The sequence below is a fragment of the Ahaetulla prasina genome, chromosome 5 (genome assembly GCF_028640845.1).
Source record: "Ahaetulla prasina isolate Xishuangbanna chromosome 5, ASM2864084v1, whole genome shotgun sequence".
Taxonomy (NCBI): domain Eukaryota; kingdom Metazoa; phylum Chordata; class Lepidosauria; order Squamata; family Colubridae; genus Ahaetulla; species Ahaetulla prasina.
The window spans coordinates 101,367,532-101,384,901 of NC_080543.1; the positions used below are offsets into that span (position 1 = coordinate 101,367,532).

General features: G+C 39.4%; 1 protein-coding gene across 1 annotated transcript in view; it reads left to right on the plus strand.

Moving 5' to 3' along the window:
* Positions 1-11,262, plus strand: part of RASA3 (RAS p21 protein activator 3) — a 162,810-nt gene extending 151,548 nt beyond the window's left edge. Inside the window, exons 23-24 of the mRNA XM_058185446.1 lie at positions 955-1,138; positions 8,880-11,262. Coding sequence (XP_058041429.1) covers positions 955-1,138; positions 8,880-8,955 — 260 coding nt within the window. The 3' untranslated portion in view covers positions 8,956-11,262. The remainder of the gene's footprint in view (positions 1-954; positions 1,139-8,879) is intronic.
* Positions 11,263-17,370: the final 6,108 nt, after the last annotated feature.

Here is a 17,370-nt window from a genome sequence, read left to right on the forward strand (position 1 = left end):
GTTAAGCAATAGTCTTCATCCATTTGTATATTATATACAAAGTCAACTTAATTGCCCCCAACAATCTGGGTCCTCATTTTACCTACCTTATAAAGGATGGAAGGCTGAGTCAACCTTGGGCCTGGTGGGACTTGAACTTGCAGTAATTGCAAGCAGCTGTGTTAATAACAGACTGCATTAGTCTGTAGAGCCACCATTGGCCAAATGGAGGTATGGGTGAGGCCACACAAGGTGAATAACAAAAACTTTAATCTAATAGTGGGATAAAGTCCTTCCTTCCCTGAGCAAGCCATAATTTAGCTATGCAAAAGTACATACAGAATCCTACAATCTTCTAGATTTTCAGACCTTTAGGCATGTTGTACATTTTACACTAATAGATGCTTTTGCAATATTGTACTTGGTTTTCTATCTAAGCCACCTGCAAAACAGTTTTCTCCTATCTGATGGCCTCAAAATGTGTTGAACTCCCAGAATACCTACAAGAGGGCACCAAGTTGAGGAAGGCTGATATAGGCTGAAGGAATTCATATTGCTATTAATGGCCATCAGCTTAGGTAGCTTTAAAAGCAGAGAAATATATAATGTATTCTGTATGTCTTATAACATTATCATAAAAAAGGACAAATCTTGTAAAATAAATATTTAGCTAATATCAGTAATGGAAGGTAATTTGCTACTGTCAATAAAAACTCATTAGCAGTCCCCTTATGAATACTGTTATCTCCATGCCCAGCTTGGAGTTGACTCCCTGTGGATTTTCAAATGAAAACCTGATCTTACAGGATTTCTTTATATGGTCAAACTACTCTGATGTATTATCTCTTATTCAATTTTATTCTTAAGATTGTCTTGTCATTCCCGGGATACAGCATTAACTGAATCCTGATTATGTGTAATCCTTATTAGACTCACAAGTTATAAATCTTTCTTTTTTGAAATCTCTTTTGACAGAGGCTTGTGGCAGCAAATCAGTGTATGATGGGCCAGAGCAAGAAGAATATTCAACTTTTGTCATTGATGATCCTCAAGAGACCTATAAGACACTAAAACAGATAATAGCAAATGTTAAAACCTTAGAACAGGAACATGCCCAGTACAAGAGGGATAAGTTCAAGAAGACAAAATACGGAAGCCAGTAAGTGTGGGATGCTCTCAAGCACTGTTGAAACAGCACTTGGCTCCCTGAAACAAGGAATGTTGGTTAAGTTTCAGTTTACTAATGGCCTGCAATGGATAGATTTGTTGCCTTTCTTGAGTGGTTGCTCATAAAGTGCTTGTTCATATTTGTAACATATTTCCACCATCTGTTCCTCTATGGCATTGTCATTGAGCCTGTCACTCTGCCCCACCATCATATATCATGTGCCAATGATGTTCATTTCATAGAATGGCAGTTTTCTGCGGGCTAATTTCAAATCATTAACAATTAGCAGTATGATTTTCTTGAGAGGAAGAAGTTAACAGTACACTAGTTTTGCATCGACATCTTCAGAGCAGCAGCACTTAAAGCATCTGTGCTGCTGAATATTGCATGCAAAAATGAGTTTTTCTTGGACAAAGAGAAGCATTCTAAATGCTTTGTGGAAGGCTATAGCTCAATATTGGAGCCCATGCATTACAGGAAAATGTTTGAAGTTCCAAATACATGGAGTCCTTGGTGCTCTCTGGTTATTTTCTTGCAGACATTTCATTATCCAACTAGATAATCCCCACAATTCAAACCGCTCAACCCACATCAGCTATGCTGTCCACAGCACGCTACTGATCTGAGGCACACAGAACAATGCCTTTTGGGTGTCTGCCTCCCTCTATCTCAGTGGTTCTCAACCTTTATAGTGCTGCGACCCCTTTAATACAATTCCCCACGATGTGGCGACCCCTTTAATACAATTCCCCACGATGTAGCGACCCCAACCATAAAATTATTTTCATTTTGAATTTATCGCGCCTGAAGCCGTATTGGCTAGCGATCTGAACTGCTTGCGATTGCCTTGAGGACGGAGGCATTAAAGCGGAGACTCCTCCCCTATTAAGTTTATCGTGCCTGAAGCCAGATTAGGCTAGCGATTGGGAGTGATTGCAGCTGGCTTGAGAGGGAGACATCAGAGCAAAGATTTCTCTCTTTTTTAATTCATTGCGCCTGAAGCCGAATTTGGCTAGCTGCTCTATCTCCTGTTTCAGCCTGGTGGAGGGCCGACCCAGGCCTCCACCTCATTCCCGCCTCGCCACCCATGCCTCTCCCCATTCTCCAGCCATTGCCATGCCGGCTTTCCCCTTCTAAAGATAAAGCAATCCGGCATTGTGGGGGAGGCATGCGGTCCAGCCTGCCAGATGTGCTATGCGGCTGCCTGCCCCATCACAGCCATGGCCATGGGAAAACAAAAACAGACAGGATGGAGTGGGCAGGCTCTTAAGTTGGTCTTATTTTTGCGTAGGGCTTATATTAGGTGCATGCTTAAAAAATCATGCTAGGGATTATTTTCTGGGTGATCTTATTTTCGGGGAAACACGGTATTCTCTTCTATTGGTAGTTCCAGGCATGGCTGGCAAAGATTCCTACTTGAAATAGAATAGAATAGAATAGAATAGAATAGAATAGAATAGAATAGAATAGAATAGAATAGAATAGAATAGAATAGAATAGAATAGAATAGAATAACAGAGTTGGAAGGGACCTTAGAAGTCTTTTAGTCCAACCCCTGCTTAGGCAGGAAACCCTACACCAATTCAGACAAATGATTGTCTAATCTCTTCTTAAAAACTTCCAGTGTTGGAGCATTTACAACTTCTGCAGGCAAGTTTTTCCACTGATTAATTGTTCTGACTGTCAGGAAATTTCTCCTTAGTTCTAAGTTGCTTCACTCCTTGATTAGTTTCTACCCACTGCTTCTTGTTCTACCCACAGGTGCTTTGGAGAACAGTTTGACTCCCTCTTCTTTGTGGCAACCCCTGAAATATCGGAACACTGCTATCATGTCACCCCTAGTTTTACTTTTCATAAGATAGGACATATCCAGTTCCAGCATCCGTTTTTTATATGTTTTATCCTCGAGTCCTTTAATCATCTTTGTTGCTCTTCTCTGCACTCTTTCTAGAGTCTCAACATCTTTTTTACATTGTGGCAACCAAAATTGGATGTAGTATTCCAAGTATGGCCTTATAATGCCTATCAAGGCATTATAAAATGGTATTAACACTTAACGTGAGCTTGATTTTATCCCTCTGTTTATGCAGCCTAGAACTGTGTTGGTTCTTTTGGCAGCTACAGCACACTGCTGGCTCATATTTAAGTGATTATCCACTAGGACTCCAAGATCCCTCTCACAGTCACCATTATTGAGCAAGGTACCACTTATACTGTACCTCTGCATTTTGTTTTTCTTGCCTAAATGTAGAACCTTAATTTTTTTCATCATTGAATTTCATTTTGTTGGATAGCGCCCAATGTTCAAGTCTGTCAAGAACCTTCTGTATCTTAAGCCTATCTTCTGGAGTGTTGGCTATTCCTGCTAGCTTGGTGTCATCTGCAAATTTGATGAGTTCCCCATCTATTCCCTCGTCCAAATCATTGATGAAGATGTTGAAGAGTACTGGGCCTAAAACAGAGCCCTGGGATACCACACTGCATACCTCCCTCCATGTAAATGCAGTTCTTTTGTGGACTACACATTGAGTGTGGTTGGTCAGCCAGTTACGAATCTATCTGGTGGTGATGCTGTCTAACCCACATTTTTCTGTTTTATCAAGTAGGTGGTTATGCTCTACTTTGTCAAATGCCTTACTGAAGTCCAAGTAAATTTTATTGACAGCATTCCTCTGGTCCACTAGTTTTGTCACTTTGTCAAAGAATGCAATAATATTAATCTGGCATGATCTGTTTTTGACAAACCCATGTTGGCTTTTGGTTATTACTTTGTTTGCTTTTAGATGTTCGCTGATTCATTGCTTAATTATCTTTTCCAGAATTTCCCTGGTATCGAGGTCAGGCTGATAGGTCTGTAGTTTCCTGGATCTATCTTTTTTTTCCCCTTTTTTGAAGTTTGGAACTACATCAGCTCTTTCCCAGTCCTCTGGCAGCTCACCGGTGCTCCAGGATCTTTGAAAGATACAGTTCAGTGGTTCTGATATCTCGTCGGCCAGTTCCTTCACAACCTTGGGGTGTAATCCATCTGGTCCTGGTGATTTGAAATCCTTGGAAGTTACAAGCTATAAATTACTCTTATGCCCAGCAGTAATTCAAATGGTGATAGCCACCACCACCATCCCTTTCAAAATAAATATCCATAGCAATACTGGAATAAAAATCATAATGTCTTGGGCAATCCCCCCTTTCTCTTGCAATACTACATGATATTTACAGAGGAAACTAGACAAACAGTGAAATATCAGGCTATTTTGTTCTGAAGAAAGTTGCCAAATATCAGGAGAAGCTGGTATTTTATTTACAGCATATTCAGTTAGATGGATTAATGGCCTGTTTCTTCTGCCACATTAACCGAGAAAGATAAATTGTAATTTCAGCACAAAACTATTTGTTTCACTCATTCACTACAAGAATAGCCGCTGTCATTTTCTAACACAATCTTCCTATCAGCATATTTCTTTAATGTAATAAGGCATCTCCTGTGCAGGCAAATCACATACTCTGTGTCTTTTCCTGTTCTTGCTTTACAGTTTAATTTTGCCAAATCTTAATTCAGACAATCATGGGATTATTCCCTAAATCTCTGGGTTTTCAAGCTATACGATCTGTGTTGCTTACAAAGACGTGTGTGTGTGTGTGTGTGTGTGTGTGTGTGTGTATACATATATACATATATACATATATACATATAGGTCTTTGGTTGTTCGGGTTTTCTCCCGTGTAAGATTGGAAGTGTCTTGGCGACGTTTCGACGAAGTCTCATTCGTCATCTTCAGGCTTCAGCTTCGTGCTTCTGGGAGCAATGTGTGATCGCAGCTGTTTCTTCCTTTTAACTGCTAGTGGGGGTTTGAACTGATTGGGTGGGAGCTTGGCTGTGCTCTGATTGGATGGGGTTTTTTCTGTGCTCTGATTGGCTGGGGGTGTGTCCTGTGTTGGTGGGGGCTTGGTTGTGCTCAGTCTAGTCTGTCCTGCAGGGGGATTTGAGCTGGTGAGCTGCATAGCTGTTGTTTGGCTTTGTGGTCGTGCTACATCTTCATAGTGGGTGTCAGTCTGCTGCATGAATGGATTGAAGGGGTTTGAAATGGCTAATAGCCTACACCCCAAAATACAGTTCACCATGGAAACAGAAGTTAATAACCAACTTCCCTTCCTGGATGTCTTAGTCTACAGAAAACCCAATGGCTCCCTAGGACACACCATCTACCAGAAGAAAACACACACAAACCGCTATCTGCATGCACTCTCACACCACCACCCAGCACAGATCAACTCCGTAGCCAAGACACTCATCTCCAGAACAAAATGCTTAGCTGATGAACAACACCTAAAACCCGAACTAGACACTCTCACTAACGTACTAACATCCAATGGATTCCAAACAAATAAGATTACCAAGCTAATCCAAAAAGAACCCCCCACTAAAATCCAAGACAGAGAACAAGAAAACGGCACAGCCCTCCTCCCATATATAAAAGGCACCACAGACAGAATCAGCAAGATCCTCCACAAACACAACATCAAGACAGCATTCTGCACAAACAGAAAAATATCCACCATCCTAAGAAACCCCAAAGACAAAATTGAGTTAGAAAATCAAGGAGTATATGAAATCCCATGCACCGCCTGCCCCACCACATACATTGGACAAACCAACAGAAGAATAAGTGCATGCATTGAAGAACACAAGAACTCATTCAAAAAAGAGGAACCAACTTCTTCCCTGGTCCAACACTTTAAAGTCACAGGACATGATATTGACTTTAAAAAGACCAGAACTATCGCCAAAACTGAACACTTTAACAACAGAATAATCAGAGAAGCCATTGAGATAGAGAAACGCCCACACAGCATGAACAAACGAGATGACACCTCCCGCCTACCAGCCATTTGGAAACCCGCCCTTATTGACAAACGAGTTCCTAACACGAGGAAGGACAGCAGACCCACACTCACAAGGTCCACACAGGATGTCACCACCACATATCCACCCAGAAAGCAGACCCAAACCCACACTGATCATGAAGCACGACCAAGGACCAGAAGCCAGACCGCAGCTGCAACATTAGCCATTTCAAACCCCTCCAATCCATTCATGCAGCAGACTGACACCCACTATGAAGATGTAGCACGACCACAAAGCCAAACAACAGCTATGCAGCTCACCAGCTCAAATCCCCCTGCAGCACAGACTAGACTGAGCACAACCAAGCCCCCACCAACACAGGACACACACCCAGCCAATCAGAGCACAGAAAAAACCCCATCCAATCAGAGCACAGCCAAGCTCCCACCCAATCAGTTCAAACCCCCACTAGCAGTTAAAAGGAAGAAACAGCTGCGATCACACATTGCTCCCAGAAGCACGAAGCTGAAGCCTGAAGATGACGAATGAGGCTTCGTCGAAACGTCGCCAAGACACTTCCAATCTTACACGGGAGAAAACCCGAACAACCAAAGACCTATATACAAACACCCGTGAAAACCTCAGAAAACATATATACATATATATATATGTGTGTGTGTGTGTGCGTGTGTGTGTTTTCATAGGTTTTGACGGGCATAGGAATGTAGGTCTTCGCATTTTCGGGTCTTTTCCCATGTAAGGTTGAGAGTATCTTGGCAATCTTTCGACGAGGTCTCACCCATCATCTTCAGGCTGGTATCTTCGGCTTCATGCTTCTCAAGCAAAGAGTGGTCGGAGCTGCCATCCCTCTATAGATATTGGTGGGGAGGTGGAGAGTGTTGCTGTGAGCGGGTTGGTTGGCTGTGTGGTTGCATCTTGATTGGTAGATGGAGTGGGTGTTTGCAGATTGGTCGAGATAGGGAGTGTTGCTGTGAGCGGGTTGGTTGGATCTGTGGTTGCATCCTGATTGGTAGATGGAGTGGGTGTTTGCAGATTGGTCGGCTATATACATGCATAGGCAAACCTACACATGGAATACTTTGAAACCAACGCTTTAGATAAATCTGAACTCAAACCCAAACTCTGGCTTAGATACGTAGATGGCACTTTCGTAATTTGGCCACATGGAAAGGAGAAACTGGACAACTTCCTCACACATCTCAACAGCCTACACCCCAAAATACAATTCACTATGGAAATAGAAGCTAACAACCAACTCCCCTGTCTGGATGTCCTAATCTACAAAAAACTCAGTGGCTTCCTAGGACACAACATCTACCAGAAAAAAACACACACCAACCGCTACTTAAACGCACAATCACATCACCACCCTGCACAGATCAGCTCCGTAGCCAAGACTCTCATCTCCAGGACCAGACACCTAGCCGACAAAGACCACCTGAAAACTGAATTACACACTCTCACAAACTTATCACTCTCCAACGGATACCAAAGAAACACAATTACCAGCCTAATCCAAAGGGAGACACCGCCCAAGAACCAAGACACAGAACAAGACAACGGCATCGTCCTCCTCCCGTACATCAAAGGCACCAGAGATAAAATCAGCAAAATTCTCCACAAACACAACATCGACAGCTTTCTGCACAGACCAAAAAATAGCCAACATCTTAAGAAACCCCAAAGACAAGATCCATCTAGAAAACCAAAGAATCTATGAAACACCTTGCAAAATCTGCCCAGCCACATACACTGGACAAACTAATAGGAGAATAAATGCACGCATCGCAGAACACAAAAACGCAATCAGAAAAGAAGAAACAACCTCCTCCCTTTTCCAGCACCTTAAAACCACAGGACACAAAATTGATTTTGAAGGAACCAAATTAATCTCCAAAACTGAACACTATAACAAGAGAATAATTATGGAAGCCATTGAAATAGAGAAACACCCCCACAATATGAACAAACGGGACGACACTTCCAGCCTACCAGACATCTGGAAACCAGCCTTGGTCAACAAACGAGTCCCAGCCACGAAAATTGACCCCGGACCCAGGACAACACACAATGCCACCACCAATCATCGTCACCAGATTCAAACCCAAACCCATCCCACAGATGAAAAACAACCACCATCCAGAAGCCAGACCATGCTGGCACCACTGGCTGCTGCTCCCCCCTCCGATCCCTACACAAAGCAGGCTGACACACACCAGGAACACATGACAGGACCTTGGACTCGGAGCCAAACCAGGGCCTGGGATGCTGCATCACAGCCATCTGCTCAAGACATCACATCACAGAACTTCAGAGGCTACAACACCAAAGCTCAGGAACAAAAGACCAGGACCACACCCACACAGGATGCTACGAAACAGCCAACCAATCTGCAAACACCCACTCCATCTACCAATCAGGATGCAAGCACACATCCAACCAACCCGCTCACAGCAACACTCCCCACCTCCCCACCAGTATTTATAGAGAGACGGCAGGTCCAACCACTCTTTGCTCGAGAAGCACGAAGCTGAAGACACCAGCCTGAAGATGATGAGTGAGACCTCGTCGAAATGTCGCCAAGATACTCTCAACCTTACACGGGAAAAGACCCGAAAATGCCAAGACCTACATATATATATTTTCATTCATTCCATGGGTTTCCATTATGCATTGTTTATTTTTTTAAATCATCATGTGAAATGATGTACTGTACAGGCATGTCCATCTCACAATAATATCCTATCATTCGTACCAGAATTTTTGATCAATATATTTTTGTGGAGAATTTTGCTGTTTAATCTGAAAATTAAGAATAAACATGTCAATCTTTCCTTCATCTTTTTCCTCTTTCTTTTCACTTTCTAGGGAACACCCCATTGGTGACAAGAGCTTCCAAAGTTACATAAGGCAACAGTCAGAAATCTCAGCTCATTCCATTTGAAGTCTGAAGAAAGTTATTAGAAGGTGTAGCTGAAGGACTGAAGAAAGAGAAAAGCCACCTGTAGCAAGATGTACATATCAAATGTCAAGCTTGCTGAGGCTTGCTAAGTGTTTTCTCTCTCTCCAAGAACTATTACAATTGTTGCTATGCACTTTATTCATCTGGTGTTAACAGATGAAGGAACTCTGCCTTCTAGGTGGTTTTCATCATATGTGTTGTTCTGCATTTTTAAAAGTGTTGCTCTGGTTTCTTGGAATCTAGCGATCAGTTCAATGATCAAAGCCTGTGGACTTCATATTGACAACTTCCACACTCCTTTTACATGGCTGAGAGCCTTTTTCTAGATTTCTAATTTTTGATGGCTGATTAGGGGCTACTTTGCATTATGCCACAGAGCAATTAGAAAAAGCTTTGCAGCATTTGCTTTTTAATGAAGCAAAGCCCAGTTGGTTATAGATGTAATCTCCCCTCACTGGAGCTTGCCTTGACCCTAAGAAGACTGAACAACAGGGTATTTTGTTAGCATTAGCAGCATATTATTGGTTTAAGAAGAACTGGCTTCTAAAAAGAAAGTCTACTATTTAATGGTACTCCCTGGAATTTTTTGATACAAAGTTGTTTCCACTAAGGCAATCAATTTCTATTTTTTCCTATAAACTTAAAATGTTATAAACCTGAAAAAATACATATTCAAACAACTTAAGTATGTATAATACAAGAATGCTCATAGAGTAGTTGCAAAAACAATGGTTTGATTATCAGAATTAACGATTTTCTACTATTTAAGGGCCATTTCAAATGCAATATATTTCTTACTGTTGTTGTATTTCCATGTAAGAAATAAAATCAACTATAAGCAATTTCTCAATGAGTGAAGTGAGCACACACTTCTTTTTTGATGATATTTACAGATGAAATTAGAGATAAAATTAATCAATGAAAAGTTGACTTAATAAGTAGTACTGTAGGTGACCTCACCAGGTTCTTCCTCAGGGAATTTGGAAAGCAAAGAATGGTTGTAGTCTCTGATACAAAAAACTATTTCTTCTCTACTGAGGTTGACTGCAACATACTAAAACATTTCAGCAAGGAATAGAGACAAAGATTTTTTACAAGGTGGTTTGCACAACCTGCACAGAAGTATTATCAATGTAGGAAAACATTCCATATGAAACAAACAAGACGGCAAAGTTATAATGTAATATTAACTCTTCATGCTCCCTTAAAGTTGCAAGATAAGGTGTAAGCAGCAAGATATCAGTAAAGAGATCTTAACAGAAAGTTATTGAAGCTTTATACTGAATGTTGCATGAGGTCGAAGTTCCTGTTCTCCTTGCACTACTGATTGTTATATATAAGCATTTAAACAAAAAGTATTTCAAGAACTGTGAGATCATCCAGCTTCAATAATGAAAGATATGTTTAGTTTGGGTTGTTTTCATCACATTAACATACAGTTGTACTTTTGTTAATATGTTATGAGTAGATGCAGAGCATAAGATTTTTTTAAAAAAAATCAAGATGACAACCATACAATCACAACCTTGATCTTTTAACATCCCCTCTCCACAAGTTCTCCTGAATAGGTGAAATGGAATGTGCAGCATACCTCATTATTGCAAATAAATATGGGGGGGGGGGTTTGATGTGGGTGTGTGTATGTGCGCTATAAAATTATAAAATGGTTTGGACCCAGATCAAGTTAGTTGCACTTTAAGCCCCACTGATAGCTAGAACGTTTATTATGACCATCATAATAAGCCTTGTATATTTCAGTTAACCTAGATATGGCTAACGCTCTGGATCCAACCCAATATAGCTGATTGGTTATGTTGTAGCTTTTCTAAGAGTCTGATTCACTGCATGTTGGGCTTTGACAAAAGTCAAAGTAATGCGACGTATATTACAGGCTAAATGAGACAATTCTTGGACCACAATAAATGAACATTCAACTTGATGCAAAGCTTCTTTGGATTCTAATATTAAAAGTGATGTCTGCAAAACCAGCCCCACATATTCAAATCCATACAAAGAAGAGAATGACAAATCTCTTATGCAGCATCTATTTTTAAGGGTTCTTGTTCTTAGCATTAGGCTACATTAGGAAACTACAAGGTGAGAATTTATATCCTATCAATTGCCAACAGAAGTGCTACGGGAAAACAGCACCATGTGCTCTGAACTGCCATTTGAAACTGCCAGTTTTTTTTAAAATGTATTTGTAACTTAATAGTCTTTTGACAAAATACTAATGACCTGCAATGTGTGTTCTATTTGCCAATTAAAAAGTGTTTTATTTCTGAAAAATGTATGTGTATTCATTACAAACTCAATATTGACAACCTTTTTAAAAGGTGGAAGCTGAATCTTCAGCTAGGTACACACAGTGGCTACAGCAACATATCAAAGACTTTGAATTCGGAAGGGATATTGGCTTTATCTCTTTGATCAGTCAATTAATCAACTGCAATAGCCAAAGTGAATGAGCCAATTCTCATTCACTTTGGACAAAGCCTGCTTTTGTTTTCAAACAACATAGCCTTGTGCTTTACAACTCTCCCTAAGCAGTTTACAAGTCAGCATATTGCCCCCAAGAATTTGGGTCCTCATTTTACCCATCTCAGAAGGATGGAAGGATGAGTCAACCTTGAGCCTGAGAGATTTGAACTGTCAAATTGCAGGCAGCCAGCAGGCAGCAGAAGTAGCCTGCAGTACTGTACTCTAACCACTGCATTACCACGGCTCACAAGCAGCAGAGAAACAGTATTGCTTTGGCTATCAATGAAATCTAGTGTCAATTGGTTCAATTATAAACAAAACAATCCATTTTTTTAAAAAAAGAAAAGTTATATTTGTTCAGAAATAATTCTTCAATAATTTTTTTTTTGTCTTTTAATGACCCCATAATCCCTTGAATCAGGGTGGAGTCAGGGCAACTGAATGGAGCTGAGTGTTTACTGGCTGGATGCCCTTCCTGTCGCCAATGCAGAGTTTGCAGCAGATATAGTCTCATTGTGCCCAGTGAGAGAAATATGTGCCTCTACCTAGGATCGAATTCGCAGCCTCCTGATTGTGAGGTGAGAGCTCCACCTCTAGGCCACCACACCACTCTTATTCTTTAATAATGTAAGGAAGAAAATGCAAAATAATATGTTTTAAGAATCAGCTGTCATGTTTGTAAATATAGGTATTTCTCAACTTACAACCAATTAAGCAATCAAAGTTACAAGTCACTAAAAAAAGTGACTTGTAACCAGTCCTTGCACTTTTGGCCTTCACAGCATCACCACCGCCACATGATCAAAATTGGGGCACTTGGCAACTGGCATGTATTTGCAATGGTTACAATATCCAGGGTCATGTGATCACCATTTACGACCTTCCCAGCTGGCTCCCGACAAGCATAGTCATTGAGGGAAGCTGAATTAGCTTAATAACTGTCAGATTTACTGAACTGCTTTGCTTAGCAACAAAAATTCTGGTCCCAGTTGTAGTTGTGAGCCGAGGACTATCTGTAATCAAGTAAATAATTAAGTGTTCAGCTTCCAGTATCTTAAACCCACCCACCCCCCCTCAAAGGGTTAATACGATAGAAGATTAACTAAATTTAATATGTGAAACAGCTATAGGCATACAATCAACTAAATTATTTGATAGTCCATTTTTGCATTGGATAAAAATAAGTATAAAATTACTAGGTAAGTCTACCTAATTAAAAGGCTTGACCTTACTTAATCCATTGTTAGATTGCTAAGTGTCTGAAAAATAAGAAAGGAATACAAAAATAAAGTGCTATTTCATATACATATGTTCATAGTTTAACATCACAGAAGTAATTATGTAAAGAATTTTTTGGAAATGGAAACATGTATGATTCCTTCTCAATTTTTCTGTTGCATTATTTTCAGTTGATTTATCTCCTGAAATGGATTTACTTGCATCTTTCGTTTTCTTTTGTTTCCTTTCCCCATCTTTTTCCTAGTATTTTCTCCTTTTTTTTTAAATAAAGGAATATGGTCTTTCTGTATCAGCAGCTGAATTCTGAACGATATATTTTGTAGAGTAATGGGAAAGTCAAAGAATTTAATGACAAAGCCCAAAATTATGTAGATGGCTTACATTGTATTTTAAAAAATCAGTAATGGTATTGGAGATAGTTAGCAATGATAAGCATTTAATTGAATGCCAAAATCCTGCAGTAGAAATTTATTCTGTTATGTTTTTATTTTATTCTTAGTTCTTTGTCATTAAATATGAGTAACACTAATTTCCTGAATCACTATATCATACCAGCTATTTTTAAAAGCTGCCTCAAATTTTGATATCTAAAGTAAAATCCCAAATTGAATACATACCAGGTTTAGAAGAATCTTCAAGCTGAGCAGTGTTGGTGACTGTGACAATTGTTTTAGTCTCTTTTGTGATGTCATAGAAACTTTGCAACAATTCAGTGTGAATAAAAGCCACATCTTTTCAAGGCACATTAAGGAAATATATAACCTAAACAGGACTTCATTATTCTCCATGATCAGTTAACATGAAGACTCAAAAGATGCCAAAGGCTATAGCTATGGCACACAGGAAACGACTCCAAGGTGTGACTTTTGCAACTAAGCTATCCCCAGGCACCCACCGAGTTGCCGAAAGCTCTGATCTCCACAGATGTAAGAGTGTCAGACTTGGCAGTCATGCACTGAAGCCTGAACTAGCTGGTCTAATTGAAAAGACATTGCAGAAAGCAGGTAAGAAACTTAGAAATCATATTATTGAACAACATTTGAGAAAGAACATTTGTAACCGTTTGTCACAGTTCTACTTGTCTGTTTAAACCTCGCCTCCATTAAACTTTGCTCTTAACAAAAAAAAAAAGACTTCCTTATCCAGTTAGATAGCTTGGCGAGGAGAAAAAAAACCTTACATTGTGCTATGATCAGTATAATTAATTGAAAAATTAGTTGCAACAAGAAGTGTCTATGATGATTCTCAGTCATCCAGGTCATGCTTGCTTTCAGCACCTTTGGGTTGCAAGATACTGTAGTTCTCTGCCTTTTTCTAAAGGTAAAGGTAAAGGTTCCCCTCGCACATATGTGCTAGTCATTCCCGACTCTAGGCTGATGAGCCAGCGCTGTCTGAAGACGTCTCTGTGGTCATGTGGCTGGCATGATTAAACACCAAAGGCGCATGGAACACTGTTACCTTCCCACCAAAGAGGTCCCTATTTTTCTACTTGCATTTTTTACATGCTTTCAAACTGCTAGGTTGGCAGAAGCTGGGACAAGTAACGGGAGCTCACTAGGGATTACGCAGCACTAGGCATTCGAATTGCTGGACTGCTGACCTTTCGATCGACAAGCTCAGCGTCCTAGCCACTGAGCCACCATGTCTTTTGCTACAAGAGCCGTAACTTCTTACTCATTGCAGAAATTACTAATTCTACATATTCTGATATCCGCCCTGCAATTTTTATATTATTGGGGGTAAGACAGTCTTTGGAACAAAATGAGATTCCAGGACTCTATTTACAAATCTAATGTAACTTTTCCTTTTTCTAGAAATTTCAGGTAAAGAAGAAGTACTGAGTACAGAAGAAGATCTTCGCTGGTAAAAAGCATTTCTATGTAACAGTCCGATGCAAGTGTAATTTGGTAATAATATAAGAATAAGTCTGGATGTGTGGTCCAACATTCTGTTCTTCATTGTGATTTTCCAGATGTGACAGCGAAACAGAGTTTGAAGGGAACAGCCTTCAACACACTTTCATTCTTTCTCTAATTGTCATGTTGCTCAAGTATTTGAGGGTTCTTTTTTAGCTGCTACTATCTACTCTAGCTGTGAATATGTTTACCTAGAATATATTTGTCTAATCCACTTTACATACTATATATTATTGTCACAATTCTGCACATACAATATATTATTATCACAATTCTGTGAAAGTAATGGTATCAATCTAATGGTGTAACAATAATGTACTTATAACCCTGCCTATGCTCAGCCAGCTCCATTGGCTATCTAATGAGAATTACAGTAATATTGTTTTCTTAATTCTAATTTATTGATTTGTACAATGCCTATATATTGTTTGCTTTCATGTTAAGGCAAAATTTGTTTAGCCATGGTTACCAAATCATAGTCACCTGAGATTGCATAATATTCATTTCATTAAATATTTTTTGCCAGTTCAGCAAACTCTGGATAGCATACAAAATCTAATACCGGTTAAAAGAAAACATAAATGGAAAAAAACAATCTGGACTAATACAGCATTTGAAACACATAAAGCCCTAATCCACGATTTGCAGACAGAAGTGATTGGATCCAAACAACCTGCTAAGCTGCAGTTTATTTCTTTGGTTTGGTTCAATTTGGCATGTAAATCGAACTTTGTGTATTATTTAACAACCCATGGTTATTACAGCACAATCATGCAAAACAACCAATGTTTCAAGTACACTCATGGATAGACAGAATGGCTTTCTAACAGTGGCTCAAACCTTTCAGTTTCATTCTAATAATTGAATTACTGATGGGCATATTGAACTCATTGGAATTCTTTTGTAGAATCAGCCACCATAATCACTGCATCCTTCATTCTTTTGCACCAAAACCATTGTCAGCTTTTATTGTGAGTCTTAATGGAGCAATTCTATTCCCCAGAAGGGATCTCTGCATGGAAATGCCACAAATACGTAGAAATGACTTTATGTAAACATATAGAAATGACCTTAAGTAGAAATTAAAGTGAAGAAGCCAAAAACATTCTGGAAGGCAATGGCAAACAGTTTTTCCATAGACTTGCCAAGAAAATGTGATGAATGTGACCAAGATATTACCAGGAGCAATTGAAGGACCTTACTTGAAGGTCATTTCACCTATTTTTAGAGACAGGGTACATTTTAATAACAAAAAAGAAAATGTAAAGTAAGAGATAAGAGTGCCTTGAAAGTAAATGCAGTACTCTTTTTTTCAGAGAACATGCAACTCTATTTATAACAAATAAACTCCTCAATATATTTACAAATATTTCCATTTTAGTAGAGCCAGCCTCAGTTTAGTAGCTCCATCCATTCTATCCTTGAAGGAAACATTGGTTCAAGGACTTGAACAGTTTCCCCTATTGAGACATTATCACATCAGAGGGTCTTCTGCATATGAGTGACAACCAACTTTAAAACCCGTGATGACCATCCCAAGTGGTTTCATAGAAATGTAAAAATTGGAGGGTAGAACATGGCACCCAACAGCATAGCTATCGGGTGGGAAGACCCCCAGTGTTACTCCCTGAGGTTTCCTGGCATAAGAGCAATGCTGTGACACAATACCCCAGCCCCCAACTCTTACCTGGTAGTAATTTTAATTTTGGTAGTTTTGTTGAATCTTATTACATTGTTCTCCTCCTGTTTGATTTAATTCTGTTTTAGCTTGAGCTGTACAGCATCATAATCATTCACCAGAGGATAACAATAAGCAAGATGGCAGCCGCAGCAATACAGTCATAGCGCTGCCTCCTTTTTATGTCCATCATACAACCAACAAATTAAAAAATATGCAGAACTAAAACAGCAGAGCTGCAATTCCCATTTGGAAATTTTTGCCATCATCCCCTTGTATAAATGTTATTTGCTCTATAGTAATATATTTAAAAAGATGAAATATAAGCTATTGCTCTGAATTCCAATTTATTTTCAGTTGTTAGTTGAATCCCTAGGCAAGGAGATTAAATGTTGCCTTTTCCTTTCCCATCCAGTCTGAAAGTGATAAAGAAGAAAGTGTGTGAAATTAACAAAGATAAAGAGACCAGCCATGGACAAGTTGCTTCTGCTATAGTGGACAGCAGTAAACAAAAGGTTGTTGGACAACAGGGATTTTTAAAAATAATTTCTGTGTTAACCAATATATTGTACTGGGAATGGTATATTCCTTAAATGCATCATGTGGCTCATTATTTGTTCATCTGTGTTAGATTTATATAGTGACTGGAGTTTTGCAGCTGGGAGTAGAGTTAGCAAAACGGATGCAGGTCCTAAATAAATGGCATTGTCAATCCATCTCCTCATGCTAATGAAAGAGTGGGCAAATCTATGCTGATACAGATGTAGTACAGCTGGATTTGACATAATGAGTGCATTACAGTCCCCACCGTTTCTCAGAAAAAAGATAGAAGGGTGGTTTCTGATGTACAACACTTAAGACTTTTTATTTTGTTTTGTTCTATTTTTAATTAGATGTGGCTAGAGTCTAGACCATTAGATTTTGGCTACCCAATGTGGTTTCTGTTCAAGGATCAAGTAATGTGGAAAAGAGAGGATCTGAAAGTAGAGTCCAGTGGAGTATAACTTCATCACCGTAATGGAAAAAATTGCTAAACTGGAAAATGTTTATATATGAAGAGTAGGCAACATAGATTACTTTTGT